Source organism: Carcharhinus amblyrhynchos, unplaced genomic scaffold (genome assembly GCF_965287045.1).
Source record: "Carcharhinus amblyrhynchos unplaced genomic scaffold, sCarAmb.v2.hapA chromosome_144, whole genome shotgun sequence".
Taxonomy (NCBI): domain Eukaryota; kingdom Metazoa; phylum Chordata; class Chondrichthyes; order Carcharhiniformes; family Carcharhinidae; genus Carcharhinus; species Carcharhinus amblyrhynchos.
In genome coordinates, this window is record NW_027649884.1 from 14,411 (window position 1) to 34,832 (window position 20,422).

Here is a 20,422-nt window from a genome sequence, read left to right on the forward strand (position 1 = left end):
GGTGATGAACTAGAGGGCCCAGATTGGAAATGATGGGGAAGTGAAATGTGGAAAATCACTTCACCGAGAGGGTGTTTGGAATCTGGAACAATCTTCCTGAAAGCCCGTTCCAATATTCAATAAGATCCTGGCTGATCTGTGATCGAACTCTCTTTCTCTTTACCCCTTTGAACTAAGGGAAATCGATCAAACCCCAGATTGAAAATAATAACAAGTGTCTGAGCATCAATAGCCATTTGCAGAAGATTGTTTCAAACTAACCCCACAGCACATCTGGCAATGTTTTCATTCCTACAATTCTCAAATTCCAAACTGAGGCTAACGCCCAAATATTCCCAAATCCTGGAATCCCCAACCAGCAGGAAAAAACTTGTTCTTTATCAGCCTCTCCCTTTCCCTCATTGTTTTCAATGTTTGATTCAATCAGCCCCCAACTTCAATTCCAGCGGTTAGGAATAATGTTTAATCTGCTCCGTTCCTCAAATGTTCCCAACACAAATCCTGGAATGGGCTAAATCCAGAGTCAAATTCCCTCTGCTCTGTCCAAGGAATGTTTCAGCACAGATTTTTATTTTGAAGTTTGGGAGAAAAAAAACAGGAATCAAATAGTTCAGCATCCCAGTGTGGCCTGGGGTTTATTTCACATTCAAACATGAAGTTGAAGCTTGGAATACTGTCTGTGGCAGCGTTTGTGGATTCAGTTGTTCTCCTGTTTTTTCACTTGTCTGAAGGCTTTGAATTGTAGACATTGTTTAATCATTCCTGTCTCTCAGCACATGGAACTGGGGAATCTTCAAAGCCGACAGTCTCGTGTAATTAACATCAAACTGCATCTTTATTCACCCATCCAGTCTGCAGGTGCAGCAGGTGGTCAGGAAGGCGAATGGGATGCTGGCCTTCATAGCGAGGGGGATTGAATATAAAAGTAGGGAGGTCTTGCTGCAGCTGTATAGGGCATTGGTGAGGCCGCAGCTGGAGTACTGTGTGCAGTTTTGGGCGCCGCACCAGCGCAAAGATATTTTGGCCTTGGAGGGAGTGCAGAGGAGGTTTACTAGGCTGATACCGGAGTTGAGGGGGTTGAGCTGTGAGGAGAGGCTGAATAAATTAGGCTTGTACTCGTTAGAGTTTAGAAGAATGAGGGGAGATCTCATTGAGACGTATAAGATGATGAATGGGATGGATAGGATAGAGGTGGAGAGACTCTTCCCGCTCAGAAAGGACAGTAGGACTAGGGGGCACAGCCTCAAGATAAAGGGGGGGCAGTTTAGAACGGAGTTGAGGAGGAACTTCTTCACTCAAAGGGTGGTGAATCTCTGGAATTCTCTGCCCGTTGAAGTGGTGGAGGCTGCCTCGCTAAATATTTTTAAGAAGCGGGTTGATGGGTTTTTGATAAGAGAGGGGATTAAGGGTTATGGGGAGAGGGCGGGAAAGTGGAACTGAGCCACGACAGATCAGCCATGATCTTATTGAATGGCGGGGCAGGCTCGAAGGGCTAGATGGCCTACTCCTGCTCCTATTTCTTATGTTCTTATGTCTTTGAAATGAAGACTGGTGCCTTCCCCAGCTGCAGCAGACCCAGTCTCCCAGTAATATCCTTAGGAGACAGCCAGCTCCATCAGCAGTGCCGCTGCCAGGCCACTTTTGGTTCTGTATATTGAAAAGCCCCACCCAAAATATATTTTGCACACTTGCCTCACTCAATACGTCCTCCAAGTGTTGTTCAATGCAGAGATAAATGATTCACCGATGGAAGAAGGACAGCTAACCAGTAAGATGTTTTCTTGCCCATATTTAACATGAAGCCATGAGAATTCATGGGGCCAGGAGTCACTATTAAGGGCAACCCCCTCCCGATGTATACAGGAGTCTGCTGGGTCTGTCCTGCCGGTGGGAGAGGACATATCCAGGGATGGCACTGTTGGAATCTGGGGTGAGGCATGATTCCGGGAGTTTGGCTATGTCAGGCATTGCTTGACTGGGCTGTGAGACAGCTCTCCCAATTTTGGCATTAGCCCCCACTTGTGCGTAAGGTGTATTTGCAATGTCGACAGGGCTTTTTGTTTTGCTGTTATCTTTCCCAGTGCCTAGGTCAAAGCCAGTTGGTCTGTCCAGTTTTCTTTCTTTGTTGAGACTTTGTAGCGATTGTTACGACTGGGTGGCTTGCTGGGCCATTTCAGAGGACATTTGAAAGTCAATCACATGACTGTGTCTCTGGAGTCACATGTAGACCACACCAGGTCAGGATGGCAGGTTTCCTTCCCTGAACAACATTAGTGATCATACTCGTCTGCGATGTGAGACCTTGTTGAAAGTCTTCCAAAAGTTTAAATGATACTCTTCCCATGGTTCTCCACAGTCAACTGTGCGAGATACACCCGCAAATATCATAAAAACATTCAGCAACATCATTTTCCAATTGAACTTTGCCTGAGTTATAAGGAGAAGGTGCATAGACTGGGATTTCTTTCTCTACAGTGTAGGAGGCTGAGGCACGATCTTGTAGAGGTCTATAAAATAATGAGGGGCACAGACAAAGTGGATAGTCAATATCTTTTTATTTCCCAAAGGTACAGGAGTCTAAAACTAGAGGGCACAGGTTTAAGGTGAGAGGGGAGAGATACAAAAGTGTCCAGAGGAGCAATTTGTCGTTCCTTCTCGGTTCGGGGATATCGATACTGTTTTTTTTAAGTTGTGATTTTTTTAATCCTGATCCGCGCGGTGCAGTCTGGGAGAACACAGCGCGCAGGCGCGGTCCCGCCCCGGCCTCTGGATATAAATATGGATTTGATTTAATTTTGATTCGGTTCCTGGCGGGGTTTCCGGCTCGGAATTTCTCTCACTTTCCCCATTGCTCAACACTCACTTCTTCCTTTTTATTTAAAAACAAATGGAGGGGGAGGGGGAGGGGCCTCACCGTGACATCACGGCAACATGGCGGAGGCCCCGCCCCCTCCACAGGCCCCGGATGTTCCGCCAACGAGCAGCGGCTGGGCCGGAGGAGGCAGGAGGTGACACTGGGAGGAGCAGCAGCTGCAGCACCAGCCTGGGGGGTTACAGCAGCCCCTGGTGGCCGGGAGGGGAAACAGCAGCAGCGCCGTCTCTGCCCAAAGGCTTCCCCAGTTCAGCTGCTCAGAGGCTCTGGGACCCTCCTCAAATGGAAACTGCAGCTTCTCAAATTCTCCATTAGTCCACCTCACCCTCCCTGCATCCATTTCATCCTCCGTCCATCTCACCCTCCTTCCCTCCATCCATCCCTCTCCTACAAGAACCATTCATTCAGCACAACATCTTCCCACTCATTCCCCCAGTCTGTATTCCAGCCTTTATCAAATCCACTCTGCTCCCAGATACTTTACACCATCAGATATTCAAGTCAAACATTATCATCTCTCCAATTTCAGATTTATCCAAGGCGATCACAGACAGACTAAGGAAATTTGGCGTTCCCACTATGACTCTCACCACAGAAAACATTCTTTCTGTTTGTCTCACGGTTTGGTCTGGCTCCTGCTCTACGTCTGAGGTCGCGATTCAGGAACAGCTTCTTTTCAGCTGCTGTCAGAGTTTTGAATGAACCGATCTTGCATTAGAACACCGTAGTGCATTGCTACACCCGAGCTATGACTGTAACACTACATTTTGCACTCTCTTCCTTCTTTATGAACGGCATGCTTTGCTTGTCTAGTGCACAACAAATAATACTTTACACTGTATCTTAATACACATGACAAATAATTCAAATCAAAAGATAAATCATCAATTAAAATCCCAGATGAGAAAACGACTGGAATCTGTATCTGAATCTCCTGTTGTTAGGTTAACCATGACAGACCAATCTAGGACATTGACATGTAATAAATGACCTTATCAGCTGAGTTTTATTTGTTAACCTCAAATTCTTTGCCACATTTAGAAATTAAAATAATTTGTGCCACCAAAACCAGGGTTGCACTGCTGAGGCTTTATAAGGCTCTGGTCAGACTACCTTTGGAGTATTGAGAGCACATTTGGGCCTGTATTAAAGAAAGAATGTGTTGGTCCTGGAGAAGGTCCAGAAGAGAGTCACAAGAATAATCCCAGAAATGAAAAGCTGGAGATTGGAGGAGTGTTTGAGGACTCTGGGTCTGTACTCGGAGTTTAGAAAGATGAGGGGATCCTCATTGAAACTTACAGAATACTGAAAGGCCTGGATAGAGTGGACATGAGGAAGATGCTTCCATTTGTAGGAGAGACTATGATCCAAGGGCACAGCCTCAATAAAACGACAACTGTTTTGCACTGAGATGAGGAGGACTTTCTTCAGCCAGAGGGTCATGAATCTGTGGAATTCATTCCCACAGAAGGCTATGCATGGCCAGTTCATTGAGTGTATTTAAGACTGAGATCAATAGGTTCTTGATTGGGAAGGGGGATCAAATGTTATGGAGAAAAGACAGGAGAATGGGGTTGGAAACTTATCAGCCCTGATTAAATGGTGGAGTGGACTCAATGAGCAGAATTCTTTTAATTTCAAAAATATACTTTATTCATAAAAATCTCAAACCATTGCAAATCTACATACAAGGGATTGGTTTAGGTTAGAGGGTCATTGTTTTTCAACTGGTCGGTGCAACATCGTGGGCCGAAGGGCCTGTCTACGCTGTAATGTTCTATGTCTATGAATTGCAAACAGTGCAGAATAAAACCTTTTTACAGTTCTATACAAATTACAGTCATATCCCTGCCTCAATAAATGACTGTGTGCCGTTAGTGCTCAGATTGGCACACAGCTCCGCAGGTCGAGGGTGTTCTGCAGTTCCTGGGCCCTCGGTCTGCCTCAGTTAAAGGGCCTTACAGTGTGGCCTTTCCCCACTGTGCCTTTGCGGCAGCTGCCCCAAGCTTCAGCCCGTCCCTCAGCACGTCGTCCTGGACCTTGGAATGTGCCAGTGTGTAACACTCGGCCGAGGACAGTTCTTTCAGCTGGAAGATCAGCAAGAGCAGAATAGCTGAATTCTGTTCCTGTATCTTACGGTCTTTTTAGTTTCACTCTCACTGTTAGTTACAGTATTTATACTAGTCCCCCACTCTTTATTAGCTTGTGTCCGTATTAGTTTCAGCATTCCAATGGTTCCCAATTAGAATTTGACAAATTAACCAACTAGCATTTGATTTCAAATTCCTACAGTGATACAGATGATAATATTAGGAATATCCATTACAATTACAGAGCAGCAACATTAACCCTTTCTCTTTCAAAACTCAATAACATAGATCATGTCACATACTGAGCAGTGTTCAGTTAAAACTAGTACAGACCAGACAACACAATAAAGTGAGTTTAAATTGTAATAATAGATGATGTGAATAGTTTGTTCTGAAGAAATGATACTAATTTGAAAGTGATTAATTCATAGTCTTTGAAGAATTTCCCTGATTCAATGTGATGTTTTTAATGGTATAGAATATCTCTCCACTTTTCAACGCTGACATCTGCAACTGCAGATGGATGAAAAACAACAATCTGACAAACTCCAGGTAATATCTGTCATGGTCAAATAAACAGTTTGATAAATAATGGTCATATCTGACATCATGCATCAGTCCTGAGATCTTTGGGACAATCCAAAATAAATCATACATTCAGAAATTAAATAAAGCTGGGGTGAGTGTGCAGGGACAGAGTGAAATTGTGAATTCTAGCTTTCTGTGCGATAGCTCTGCATCTGCTCAGTGAGATATAAGGAACAAGGAAAGAGGAAACTGCATTTCCGAGGCTCTGATCCTGTGTAATCCTGCACCAGTGTTCATTTGTTGCTTTCGTTCTAGGGATATCGGTTTCAGAGGAAATGTTATCACTATTGTCCATATTAAATTTTACTTGGTTATGGGGTGCTGAGAAATCATTAACCACGTGGGTTTGTGATGTGTGTTTCTGGGGGTGTATGGCTGCGTGTTGTGTGTATTTAAGATAGATTCTAAGTCTCTCTGTATCAGTACGTGGGTAAGAATGTGCAAGTGTCTGGGTGTGTGTGTTTGTGAGAGTGTGTTTCTCTGTGCCTGAGAGTATCTGTGTGTGTGTTTGTGAATGTGTGGGTGTCAGTTTGGGCCTGTGTGTCTGGAAATAGGTGCAGATGTGTTATCTTGGAAACAGGAATTACAGAGTTCAGCACAGTTTACCCACTCCCATTCTGAATGGGATTAGTGTCTAATAACTGCACCAAATGAACACATTACAGTCTGAGATCATCCCCAATGACAATCTCCAGACAATATCTCCCATAGGGAATGAGGGAACAGAGTTCATGTACAGTGTCTGGTGATAAAAGGGTTAATTCACCAGCCGAGGTTCTTGCTGTAAACTCCAATCCCTGTCAATATTGATCAATATTCACACTGCAGTAACCGGTTCCCAGATGCAGACATGGGACTGACTGAACTTGTCTGAGGCTCACACAGAGCAGCGCCTGCAGTAGGTGTGAGCCACCAGCAGATGGTGGCATTGTGTCTCTTTAATCCCCAGATAGTGAAAGAGGTTTTGAGGAGAGGCTGGTGGAGCCTTTAATTCATTCACAGAGACAGAGAGGAAACTCTGACAAGATTGACCAATCTGTCCTCTGCTGGGTACTGTCAGAATCACACACACTGTTCCCTCTCTCTGGAGAATGATCTCTGCTGCTCCATTTTGAAAGGAGGGTGAAGACTCTGTTGCTGAGAACACTGACAACACATTGCTGCTTAAACAATGGTTTGCAGCAATCTTTCCTTCAATGTGGAGACTAAAACTACAACAGTTTTCCAGCTGGGAAACCAGGTAAGCAGGGAAATCACTGCCAGGCTGGAGGGGCTGATGGAATAGGGAGGGAGAGGGGCAGGAATGAAGGGTTTGGAAGGAGCTGTCGAAGATCTTCACAATTCAGGATTTCACTGTAACCGGTGGAGCCGCAATGTTCATAGATTGAAATGTTCACAGTTTCACTGTCAGTCCCAATCTGAATCCCCGCAGTGACTCCAGCTGTCTCCTTCCATTTGGACTGAATTGATTCCTCTCCAGCCTGAAACAGATTAAAGATGAAACAGGAAATAAACAGATTGATCAACAGGGTAAATAACAGGAGACTGGAGTTAATGGGACAAATCTTCTGGTCTCTGGATCACCAGAGACCCAGACACACAACTGAAGATGAGCATTGGGACCCTGTGGATGTCCTGACACACTGATCTACCTGGGAATTGTCCCAGAGGTAGTAACTACTATTGGGGAAGTCCCCTGCTGCAGTTAGAGTCAGAGACTTGGGACAGATCCACAAAATTTACCTGGATAGTTACTCAGGTAATGTTAGACAGCTCACCACCTGGGCTAATACCTGAATAGCACAACCGAGTCCCCCAATCACTTCCCACTGATCCCCCATACTACACCTCCCACAATCTGACTCGACCCACTCATCCCTACCTCCCCTCCAGCCTGGTGACCTCCCATGAGCCCTTAAACTAATCGGACTAACCCTCCCAACTTGGCCTCATCCTGAGCCAACCTCTCCTCACCTGACATAGAAACATAGAAGATCGGAGCAGGAGGAGGCCATTTGGCCCTTCGAACCTGCTCCACCATCCATCACCATCATGTCTGATCGTCCAACTCAATAGCCTCATCCTGCTTTCTCCCCATAACCTTTGATCCCGTTCACCCCAAGTGCTCTATCCAGCTGCCTCCTGAATACATTCTTGACTAAACCTCTGACTGAAACTCATTCCCCCAGAACCAACACCACCCCACTACCCTCTTCAAAGCTATTAACCAATCCCAACCCCCCACCACACAACCACATCTGTTTAGACCCCAACAACATGACCAACTCCCAGTCACCATCCAAACTCCCGATTAACCCTCCAACCCAACACAATACAACTCATCCACTCCCCCGACACCCAGAACTAATCCTCCAACCTCTCCCCAGCTCCCTGACTAACCATTCATCCATCTACACACCAACCCATTCACTCCCCCAATCAACTAACACGGAGCTCCCCGGGGTCACTGTGCTGTAAATAGGGTGTGTGCTCTCTCTTCCCCGACTCTGCTCTGACGGAGCTCCCCGGGGTCACTGTGCTGTAAATAGGGTGTGTGCTCTCTCTTCCCCGACTCTGCTCTGACGGAGCTCCCCGGGGTCACTGTGCTGTAAATAGGGTGTGTGCTCTCTCTTCCCCGACTCTGCTCTGATGGATCTCCCCGGGGTCACTGTGCTGTAAATAGGGTGTGTGCTCTCTCTTCCCCGACTCTGCTCTGATGGATCTCCCCGGGGTCACTGTGCTGTAAATAGGGTGTGTGCTCTCTCTTCCCCGACTCTGCTCTGACGGAGCTCCCCGGGGTCACTGTGCTGTAAATAGGGTGTGTGCTCTCTCTTCCCCGACTCTGCTCTGATGGATCTCCCCGGGGTCACTGTGCTGTAAATAGGGTGTGTGCTCTCTCTTCCCCGACTCTGACGGAGTTCCCCGGGGTCACTGTGCTGTAAATAGGGTGTGTGCTCTCTCTTCCCCGACTCTGCTCTGATGGAGTTCCCCGGGGTCACTGTGCTGTAAATAGGGTGTGTTCTCTCTCTTCCCCGACTCTGCTCTGATGGATCTCCCTGGGGTCACTGTGCTGTAAATAGGGTGTGTGCTCTCTCTTCCCCGACTCTGCTCTGACGGAGGTCCCCGGGGTCACTGTGCTGTAAATAGGGTGTGTGCTCTCTCTTCCCCGACTCTGCTCTGACGGAGCTCCCCGGGGTCACTGTCCTGTAAATAGGGTGTGTGCTCTCTCTTCCCCGACTCTGCTCTGACGGAGCTCCCCGGGGTCACTGTCCTGTAAATAGGGTGTGTGCTCTCTCTTCCCCGACTCTGCTCTGATGGATCTCCCCGGGGTCACTGTGCTGTAAATAGGGTGTGTGCTCTCTCTTCCCCGACTCTGCTCTGACGGAGATCCCCGGGGTCACTGTGCTGTAAATAGGGTGTGTGCTCTCTCTTCCCCGACTCTGCTCTGACGGAGCTCCCCGGGGTCACTGTCCTGTAAATAGGGTGTGTGCTCTCTCTTCCCCGACTCTGCTCTGATGGATCTCCCCGGGGTCACTGTCCTGTAAATAGGGTGTGTGCTCTCTCTTCCCCGACTCTGCTCTGATGGATCTCCCCGGGGTCACTGTGCTGTAAATAGGGTGTGTGCTCTCTCTTCCCCGACTCTGCTCTGATGGATCTCCCCGGGGTCACTGTGCTGAAGATTCGGGGAGAAATATGCAGCAGTTTCAGGTTGGGGGAATTTTCACACATTCCGGCAATCTGCTTACCATTGCTGCTGCTTGGAAGATTCAGGCCCATTTATATTTTAAATCCATTTATATTTTAATTATTACACTAAAAATTAACACAAACACTCACTTTATCTCCTCCAGACTCCTGCAGGTCAGTATGAGGCGGCAGAGAGCGGGGACAGATTGATCTGTGAAGGAATTTGATCCCAGGTCCAGAACCCTCAGTGACTGTTTTGTACAGAGAGCGGAGACAGATTGATCTGTGAAGGAATTTGATCCCAGGTTCAGATCCCTCAGTGTCTGGTTTGTACTGAGAGCGGAGGTGAGATCCTCAGCACAAGAATCTGTGAGAGCGTTCTGATACAGACTGGAGATCAGAGAGAGAAATAACAGGAATCAGGCTCAATCCCCAGTGTTTTATATAATACTGTTAATAACAATAATAATGTATTGTAGGAGACATTCCAAAAACACAACTTGCATTTCTGTAGAATGAGGAAATACTCAATGCTGAAAATGAAATATAAATAAACTGGAAATGTTCAGCAGGTTAGGGGAATATTTGTGAAGAGAGAAACAGGGGTAAAGTTTGAGCTTCCATTGGAACTGGGAACTGGCAGTGAATTGACAGGTTTGAAGGGACAGCGGTGGGTGGCTGGGGATGAAACAAAGAAAGGACAAACTGGAATTACAGGAGTGATTAAATGGTAAAAGTGATGATGGGACAGGACCATAATCACAGGATCCCCATGTCCTTACTCGGAGTGGCTCGGGAGGGACATGGGATGGTCAGTGGTTTGGGAATGCAGTTTGTGGTGAGGGTGACAAGTTGGCAAGCCAAATGAAACTTGAGTTGGCCACATTTGAATATTGCTTGCAGTTCTGTTCTCCACACTACCAGAAGGATGGGGATGCTTTGGAGAGGGTGCAAAGAATGTTCACCAGAATGTAGCCTGGTCAAGGGCGGTTAAGGTATGAGGAGAGATTGGATAAACATGGATTGTTTGCAGTACAAAAAGGGAGGCTGAGGGGTGACCTGACGGAGGTTACACAATTATGAGAGGCATCGACATGGTGGATAGTCAGAGACTTTTCTCCAGGGTGGAATGGTCAACTACAAGAGGGTACAGGATGAAGGTGAGAGGGGTAAAGTTTAGGGGAGACGTGTGGGGAAGGTTCTCACACAGAGGGTGGTGGGGTCTGGAATGTACTGCCAATGGAGGTGGTGGAAGCAGACATGTTACCAATGTTCAACACACATCTTTATAGACACAGGAACAGGAGACAGAGGAATAGAAACCACGTATGGGCAGTAAGTACTGGGTCTGAATAAGGGTTCGGAGTTGCCGTGGGCTTGGTGGGCTGAAGGGCCTGTTACTGTGTTGGATGGTTCTTTGTTCTTGTGTCAGAGATTCTGAATATTGTTCGGGGCGATTAAATGATTCCCACAAATGACCTTTTAACTTTGTTAATTCTTATCTCTACCCAAACTGATTCTGCATCTTGATCATTGGAACTAAGTTCACCTCTCGCTGCTGTACTGTCATCTGTTACTAACAGCGAGACTCCACCACCATGTCCTGTCCTCCATTTACTGTCATCTATTCACTCTCCCCCTTTCACAAATCAATGGATGCTGTGTCCGGGGAGAGCTGTACACATCTGAGGAGGAGGAGAGAACCTCAGAGGGTGAACCATAACATTATTCCCCCACACCCTCAACATAAGGATCTGTGGGACTGACATCCCATTGCTCAGGGATCAGAGAGAGAAGCAACAGGAGTCAGAGGAAAAACAATTTTCCTTATTCATAACTGACACCAATAGTAATGGGCAGTGTTTTTATACAAATACCAGCGGTGAAATTATATTGTTGAATATTCAGTTATTATAAACACAATCTCACACAGTCTGCTACTTACCCCAGTTTCTGTATTTTACAGTCCGGATTCCTCAGAGCCACAGACAGCCGTTTCACTCCTGAATCTCCCAGTTTATTGTAACCCAGATTCAGATCTATCAGTGAGCGGTTTGTACTGAGAGCAGAGACCAGGTCCTCGGCACAAGAATCGGTGAGAGCATTACCCCAGAGACTGGAGATCAGAGAGAAAAATAACAGGAATCAGGGTAAATCCACAGTGTTTTTAAGAATAAGATCATTAACAATAATAATGTACAGCGCAGGACATTCAAGAAACACAACTTCAGTTCATACAGAAGGCAAAATTATATTAATGCTGTAAATCTGAAATATGAATAAATATGTTGGAAACTCTCATCAGGTCAGGCAATATCTGTGAAGACAGAAACAGATTTAGTTTCAGTTCAATTAACTAAAATTCGAACTTGGAAGTATCAGTGAATTAAATTGTTTGAAGTGACAGGGAGCTGGGGATGGGTGGGTGACAAGGAAAGAATAAAATGGAAGTGTCGGAGTGATTAAATGATAAAAAGGATGATGGTGAAAGGGAAGAGCTCAGGATTCCCATGTCCTTACCCTGAGTCACAGGGAGGGACATGGGATGGTCAGTGGCTCAGGAATGGAGTGTGTGATGGGGTTGAAGATGATGAGAGAGAAACCTTTTTCACACTGCCAGTGGTTCGGGTCTGGAATTACAGCCGGGAAGTGTGGTGGAGGGAGGCTGATACGAGGCATCACAGAGGGCAGTCGATGAACATTCGAATGAAACAATGTGTAAAGATACGAGGAGAAGGCAGGAGAATGAGATAAATTCCTAATACTAGTTTGGTGAGCCGGGGCAGACACATTTCACCTTGTGGAGCTCTGCAATAATTCTGTGAAGATAATGTTTGGAAATGTATCGATATTTTAACTGGAAGCTGGTGATGTTGCAGTGTTAACAGGGTTAGATAATTTAACCAGTGCCCACTAAGGGCCATTGGTATCTCTCTCAGGTAGAATCTCAGAATTGTTACAGAGCAGAAGGAGACCATTCGGCCCACACTGTCTGTACTGACTCTCTGAATCAGCAATTTACTCAGTGTCATTCCCCCAAATTCTCCCCGTAACCCTGCACATTCTTCCTTTTCAGATAATAATCCAATTCCTCTTGGAAATTTTCAACTGAACGTGTCTCCACCACACTCTCGGACAGTGAATTCCAGCCGTTAACCACTCGCTGCAGGGGATGTCCCGGTTCAGGCAATGCTGGCACCAGCAGTAATTTCATAGGCAGCAGCTCTGGAGAGAGCAGTGAGGAAGGCCTGGTTACTGAACACAGGGCTGAAATAGGAGGAGGAAGGTTAAACTCAATTCAATGATGCACTTGGCAACACTTGGTCGTGTTCCCCAAGGCTACGTGAGTTTGGAGCAAATTTCTGTTCTCTCAGGACTGGAGAGTATCTGCCACATCAATCCAAGTATAACGGGATGGAGATTGCCGGAGACCTGAGCAGGCGTGGGTTATATGGTTGCAGTGAGGCAAAAGGATGAAGAACCTGCTAAGTTCTGACAAGGTGGTGAAGCATCCTATAACATGTAAGCAGAGGGATATGAGGTCAAATGAGAATGAGAGTGAAACTGTAGAAAGACCAGGCAATGTCTGGACAGCAGCATCAACTGTCAAAGACAAATCACCATCTTTCTTCAGAGCTCTGGTTAGATAACACTCGCACTGTGAGAATGGGATGGCCACATGCAGGAGACATTTCCCTGTGTAGACACGATGGTCAGTCAGGTTGTCGCCAGCAGAGGCTTGTGTCTTTGATGGAAGAGTAACAATGGAACTTTATGTGTCTGTAGAAGAGAGCACAAAACGCCAGAAAAATGAGCTGAAAATGGTGACAGCGTCCAGATCTTGTAATCCTTACACCTAGAATTCGAAGTGCTGGAGCTGGGGGAACAGCTGACAGGGTGGGAAATCACTGTTTAGGATATTTGTTGTGGAGCTGACGGAAGTGGTTGAATGTTGGGTGCAGGAGATTCTCTTGTACCCACAACACAGAGCGTGTGTGCCCATCTGTTTTAGGGCCACTGCTGTTTGTCATTTTTATAAATGACCTAGATGAGGGTGTAGAAGGATGGATTAGTAAATTTGCTGACGACACCAAAGTTGGAGGAGTTGTAGACAGTGAGGGTGGATGTTACAGTTTGCAGAGGGACATAGATAAGCTGCAGAGCTGGGCCGAGAGGTGGCAAATTGAGTTTAATACAGAAAAGTGTGAGGTGATTCACTCTGGTAAGAGTAACAGGAGTACAGAATATAGGGCTAATGGAAGGACTCTTAGTAGTGTTGACAAGCAGAGAGATCTCGGGGTACATGTGCATAGCTCCCTGAAAGTTGGCACCCAGGTTGATAAGGTTGTTAAGAAGGTGTACGGTGTGTTAGCTTTTATTGGTAGAGGGATTGAATTTCGGAGCCGTGAGGTCATGTTACAACTGTACAAAACTCTGGTGCGGCCGCACTTGGAGTATTGCGTACAGTTCTGGTCGCCGCATTATAAGGAAGATGTGGAGGCATTGGAAAGGGTGCAGAGGAGGTTTACCAGGATGTTGCCTGGTATGGTGGGAAGGTCTTATGAGGAAAGGCTGAGGGACTCAAGGTTATTTTTGTTGGAGAGAAGGAGGCTACGAGGTGACCTAATTGAGGCAGACAAGATGATCAGAGGGTTAGATAGGGTGGACAGTGACAGCCTTTTTCCTCAGATGGTGATGGCTAACACGAGGGGACGTAGCTTTAAATTAAGGGGTGGTAATTATAGGAAAGATGTCAGAGGTAGGTTCTTTACCCAGAGGGTAGTAAGGGCGTGGAATGCCCTGCCTGCAGCAGTTGACATAACCTGTCAATCACCCACAATCAAGCTCTACTCTGCCATCCCAGGGGACTCGCCAACTTTAAGGGTGTTCAAATGGTCAGTGGATAGGCGTATGGATAACATTGGAATAGTTTAGGTTAGAGGGTCATTAGATTGGTTCCACTGGTTGGAGCAACATCGAGGGCCGAAGGGTCTGTACTGCGCTGGAATGTTCTATGTTCTATCACCAGTCACATGGAACCAGCTGAAGGACTTGTTGGAATGTACACTGAATTATAACTATTCCTTGAAGATATATATTGAGGACTGAAGGATATTGAATTTAATGACCAGCCATGAACAAAATGAATGGAGGAGCAGGCTCGAAGGGCCAAATGGCCGACTCCTGCTTCTAGTTTCTATTTTAATCATGTTTCTATGCAGGTTATACTGTCGGCACCGTGCTATCTGTAACCGGTTTCCTTTATTGTTACTGAAGCAGTATAATTGACATCATGTTGATTTTAATCTGAACTAATGCAGTGTTCTGTTGTTTCAGTGTTCCCCTGGGATGGCAGAGTAGAGCTTGATTGTGGGTGATTGACAGGTTATGTCATGTGACTGAGGGACAGCTATTTTTCACAGAACATTCTAGTTTTTATTCTGCTTTCAGAAGCTGCTTGAAGTTAAGACAAACAGCAGTGCTGTTTCCCTCTCTGAAGTTGGAGTTTTTGCTGTTGAAGTGTTGCTGTGTTGGAAGCTGTCAGAGACTGGGGTTACCTCTCTGTGATTGGGCTGTTCGGAGGCTAAATCCTTCTCTGAAAACAATTGTCGGTTGGCTGTCTGGAAGAGTTAAAAAGCTGGAAATCGGTAACACGTGAGCAAACTTGTTTTTGTGCTAACTAATGTTGGAGAAGGGTGTGTGTCTGTGGGTATTGCTTTATATTGGAACAACAGAGATAGCTAGCTGTTATGAGTTATACTGTGTCATCTTTATGTCTTGTAATTGGTAAAGGTTATGCTAATTTTTGTTGTTACATTCTAACTGCATTCTTAAATAAACTGTGTTTGATAAAAGCATCCTAGTGGGTCACTTGATTCATACCTGGAGTGAAACACCTCATGCTCATCAATACCAAAATCAAATATAAAACCAAAGGTCCAGGCAAACTTCACAAAACACCTTGGATTTTCTGGCCTGCGTCTTAACAATTGCCTCCATTCACTCTTTTCTCTTTCTTACAAAAGAAGCATTGCGAGACTGGGTGACACCTGTCCCCCTGTAAACATGTGAACGGTTCCTCAGAGTCACCGTTACATTATTCCCCTACACCCAGGGCACAAAAATCAATGTGATTGACATTCCATTACATTGGGATCAGAGGGAGAGAAATAACAGGGATTAGTGAAGATTCAGGTTCTGGTTCATAACTTCCAATCCCTGGGCCTTTATAGAGGTTTTCAGCACAGAAAGAGACCCTTCGGCCCACCGTGTCTGTGTCAGCCATCAAGCACCAATCTATTCTAATCCATTACCAGCACATGCTCCATAGCCTTGTACCCTGCGGCATTTCAACTGCTATTCGGTGCTATTCGGATTGGCGGTTGGTGACTAGTGGGGTGCCCCAGGGGTCGGTGCTGGGGCCTCAGCTATTTACCATTTATATAGATGATCTGGAGGAGGGAACCGAGTGTAGGGTGTCGAAATTTGCTGATGACACCAAGATTGGGGGAAAGGCAAATTGTGCGGAGGGTGTGGAGAGTCTGCAGAAGGATCTAGATAGGCTGGGCGAATGGGCCAGGAAATGGCAAATGGAATTTAATGTTGGCAAGTGTGAGGTGGTCCACTTTGGTAGGAAGAATGGTAGGAAGGACTATTACTTACGTGGCGAAAAACTGCAGCAGGCGACGGTGCAGAGGGACCTCGGGGTCCTTGTGCATGAGTCGCAAAAACCCAGCCTGCAGGTGCAGCAGGTGGTCAGGAAGGCGAATGGGATGCTGGCCTTCATAGCGAGGGGGATTGAATATAAAAGTAGGGAGGTCTTGCTGCAGCTGTATAGGGCATTGGTGAGGCCGCAGCTGGAGTACTGTGTGCAGTTTTGGGCGCCGCACCTGCGCAAGGATATTTTGGCCTTGGAGGGAGTGCAGAGGAGGTTTACTAGGCTGATACCGGAGTTGAGGGGGTTGAGCTATGAGGAGAGGCTGAATAAACTAGGCTTGTACTCGTTAGAGTTTAGAAGAATGAGGGGAGATCTCATTGAGACGTATAAGATGATGAATGGGATGGATAGGATAGAGGTGGAAAGACTCTTCCCGCTCAAAAAAGACAGTAGGACTAGGGGGCACAGCCTCAAGATAAAGGGGGGGCAGTTCAGAACGGAGTTGAGGAGGAACTTCTTCACTCAAAGGGTGGTGAATCTCTGGAATTCTCTGCCCGTTGAAGTGGTGGAGGCTGCCTCGCTAAATATTTTTAAGAAGCGGGTTGATGGGTTTTTGATAAGAGAGGGGATTAAGGGTTATGGGGAGAGGGCGGGAATGTGGAACTGAGCCACGACAGATCAGCCATGATCTTATTGAATGGCGGGGCAGGCTCGAAGGGCCAGATGGCCTACTCCTGCTCCTATTTCTTATGTTCTTATGTTCTTATGTTCTTATGCTTGTCTGAATGCTTCTTAAATGTTGAGAGTGTTCCTGACTCCACCACCCTTTCAGACAGTGAGATCCAGATTCCCACTACCCTCTGGGTGAAAAAACATTTCCACAGAACCAGAGAATCCCCACTGTGCAGAAGGCTCCCAATCGCCCCATCCACTCTACACTGACTCTCCGAAGATGCATCTTAACCAGGCCCACACAACTGCTTATCACTGGACATTTACCATGGCAAATCTACCAAAACTACACACCTTAGGACACTAAGGGATAATTTAGCATGGTCGATCCACCTAACCTACACTAGTTTGGACTGTGGGAGAAACCAGAGTACCTGACAGAAACCCGCACACACGGGGAGATCGTGCAAACTCCACAGGCAGTCACCAGAGGCTGGAATTAAACAAAGGTCCCTGATGTTGAGAGGCAGCAATGCTAACCACTGAGTCATCTTCAATTCTCCTCTGGAACTCCTGTTCAATGTCTTAAATCAATACAACTGGTTATTGACCCTGAGAAAGAAACCTTTCTCCTTCGTTTTATAATTTGATAGAACTCCACATGGTTGTCCCCCAGCTTTCTCTATCTGAGTAAAACACCAGGAGCATTGACATACAGAGGGATCTGTGTGTACTTGTCCACTGATCCCTGAAAGTGGTAACACAGGTGGATAACTTGGTCAATAAGGAATGCAGCATGATCGCTTCACTGGCCGGGACATCGAGTATAAAAGTTGGCAAGTTATGTTCCAGCTGTATTAAACTTTAGTTAGGCCCAATATGGAATATTGAGTGCAGTGCTGATCGCCAGACACCCAGAAGGATGTGGATGCTTTGGAGAAGGGGAGAGTGAATAGATGACAGTAAATGGAGGACAGGACATGGTGGTGGAGTCTCGCTGTTAGGAACAGATGATGTAAGTAGAGAGGGTTGAACTTAGTTCCAATGATCAAGATACAGAATCAGCTTGGGTACAGATAAGAATTAACACAGTTAAAAGATCACTTGTGGGAATCATTTATAGGCCCCTAACAATGTTCAGAACCAAAGAAGGTTTACAAGGGTGTTGCCTGGTCTGGTTAAGGTATGAAGAGAAGTTGAATAAACTCGGATTATTTTCACTGGAAAGACAGAGGCTGAGGGGTGACCTGATAGAGGCAGATATATGGTTGATAGTTGGAGTCTTTTCCCCAGGGTGAAAAGGTCAACTACAGGACGGGACAGTTTGAAGGCAAGAGGGGGAAAGTTTCGAGGAGATGTGCGGGGAAAGTTTTCACAGAGGGTGGTGGGTGCCTCGAATGCACAGCCAGTGAAGTTGACAGAAGCAGGCACGTTCCCAATGTTCAAGGTTTATCTCGATAGAAACATGAACGGGAGACGAACAGAGGAATAGAAACTGCGAATGAGCAACAACTACTGGGTCTGAATAAGAATGAGTCGCTGCCACAGGCTTGATGGGCCGAAGGGCCTGTGTCCGGGGAGAGCTGTGCACATCTGAGGAGGAGGAGAGAACCTCAGAGGGTGAACCATAACATTATTCCCCCACACCCTCAACATAAGGATCTGTGGGACTGACATCCCATTGCTCAGGGATCAGAGAGAGAAGCAACAGGAGTCAGAGGAAAAACAATTTTCCTCATTCATAACTGACACCAATAGTAATGGGCAGTGTTTTTATACAAATACCAGTGGTGAAATTATATTGTTGAATATTCAGTTATTATAAACACAATCTCACACAGTCTGCTACTTACTGCAGTTTCTGTATTTTACAGTCCGGATTCCTCAGAGCCACAGACAGCCGTTTCACTCCTGAATCTCCCAGTTTATTGTAACCCAGATTCAGATCTATCAGTGAGCGGTTTATACTGAGAGCAGAGACCAGGTCATCGGCACAAGAATCGGTGAGATCATTACCATAGAGACTGGAGATCAGAGAGAGAAAAATAACAGGAATCAGGGTAAATCCACAGTGTTTTTAAGAATAAGATCATTAACAATAATAATGTACAGTGCGGGACATTCAAGAAACACAACTTCAGTTCATACAGAAGGCAAAATTATATTAATGCTGTAAATCTGAAATATGAATAAATATGTTGGAAACTCTCATCAGGTCAGACAATATCTGTGAAGAGAGAAACAGATTTAGTTTCAGTTCAATTAGTTAAAATTAGAACTTGGAAGTATCAGTGAATTAAATTGTTTGAAGTGACAGGGAGCTGGGGATGGGCGGGTGACAAGGAAAGAACAAAATGGAAGTGTCGGAGTGATTAAATGATAAAAAGGATGATGGTGAAAGGGAAGAGCTCAGGATTCCCATGTCCTTACCCTGAGTCACAGGGAGGGACATGGGATGGTCAGTGACTCAGGAATGGAGTGTGTGGTGGGGTTGAAGATGATGAGAGAGAAACCTTTTTCACACTGCCAGTGGTTCGGGTCTGGAATTACAGCCGGGAAGTGTGGTGGAGGGAGGCTGTATCGAAACAGTCAGAAAGGAATTAGATGATTATTTTAATAGAAACAATGAGCGAGGATACGAGAAAAAGGCTGGAGAATGACACACATTCCTAATGCTAATTTGGTGAGCTAGTACAGACTCAATGGGCCAAATGGCCTCATTGTGAACCTTAACAATTCTGTGAAGATAATGGTTGGAAATGTATCGATATTTCAGTTGGGAGTTGGTGATGTTTCCGTGTGGACAGTGTTAGTAGCCATAGTCCCCAATGAAATATTAATATTTCTCTCCAATAGAGAGAGACAATTTGTTACATGGAGCTTCAGGGATAAAACTTAGTAAACGTGGGGCAATGGGAGGAGTTGGGACTCCATGAACCCCACAGCCGGTACGAGGACCAAACCCTCAACATTAGCATCATTCCACATCACACTCCAGACACCAAACCAACTGAACTAACCAACTCCACACAGAACCAGAACGGACACATTAATATCTGACAGGTTAGGGGAATCCGTCCACTCAGGCAACACAGGCAGAATCACAGAATTGTTACAGAGCAGAAGGAGGCCACTCGGCCCATTGTGTCTGCACTGACTCTCCGAATGAGCAACTCACTAAGTGTCATTCCCCCACCTTCCCCCAAAACCCTGTGTATTCCAGAGCTTAACCACTGGCTGCAGGGGAAGATCCCATTCAGGCAAAGCTGGCACCAGATTTAAAGGCAGCCAGCAGCACTTTTAAAGGCTCTGAAGGGAGCAGTGAGGGAGCCCTGGTTAATGAACAAAGGGCTGAAATGGCAGAAGGCAGATTAAACCCAATTCACTGAAACTTCCCTGGAAATTCTCAAGGCTATATCGGTTTGGAGGGAGGTTCTGTTCCCTCAGGACTGGAGGAGGAGACCTGTCACATCAACCCAAGCAAGTCTGGATAGAAACTGCCGAGGGCCAGAGCAGGCAGCACGTGGCTGCAGTGAGGCAAAAGGATCAATAACCTGATATGTTCTGACAAGGTGAGCGTTAAACTTACAGGCTGATATGTGAATAAGGATGGAAGAGAAATTGTGGAAAGAACATCTCCACCCAGACACTGGCAATGTCCAAACAGCAGCATCAATCTTCAGGAACATGTCAGCCTCTCTGTGAAGGGTTCCGGTCAGTCAGAGATGACTGCTGTACTGCCCACACTGAGTGACCATCCTGGTGGGCCCATGATGGGCAGTCTGGCAGCACCATAGGCTTGTGTGTGTCTTTGATGGGTGAGTAACAATGGAAATTTATGTGCTTGTAGAAGAG

At 46.1% G+C, this 20,422-nt stretch overlaps 1 protein-coding gene across 1 annotated transcript in view; it reads right to left on the reverse strand.

The window, feature by feature from the left end:
* Positions 1-6,943: 6,943 nt before the first annotated feature.
* Positions 6,944-20,422, reverse strand: part of LOC145338703 (NACHT, LRR and PYD domains-containing protein 3-like) — a 65,097-nt gene continuing 51,618 nt past the window's right edge. The window contains 4 exon segments of the mRNA XM_080183102.1: positions 6,944-7,031; positions 9,388-9,627; positions 11,183-11,353; positions 18,421-18,591. Coding sequence (XP_080039228.1) covers positions 6,944-7,031; positions 9,388-9,627; positions 11,183-11,353; positions 18,421-18,591 — 670 coding nt within the window.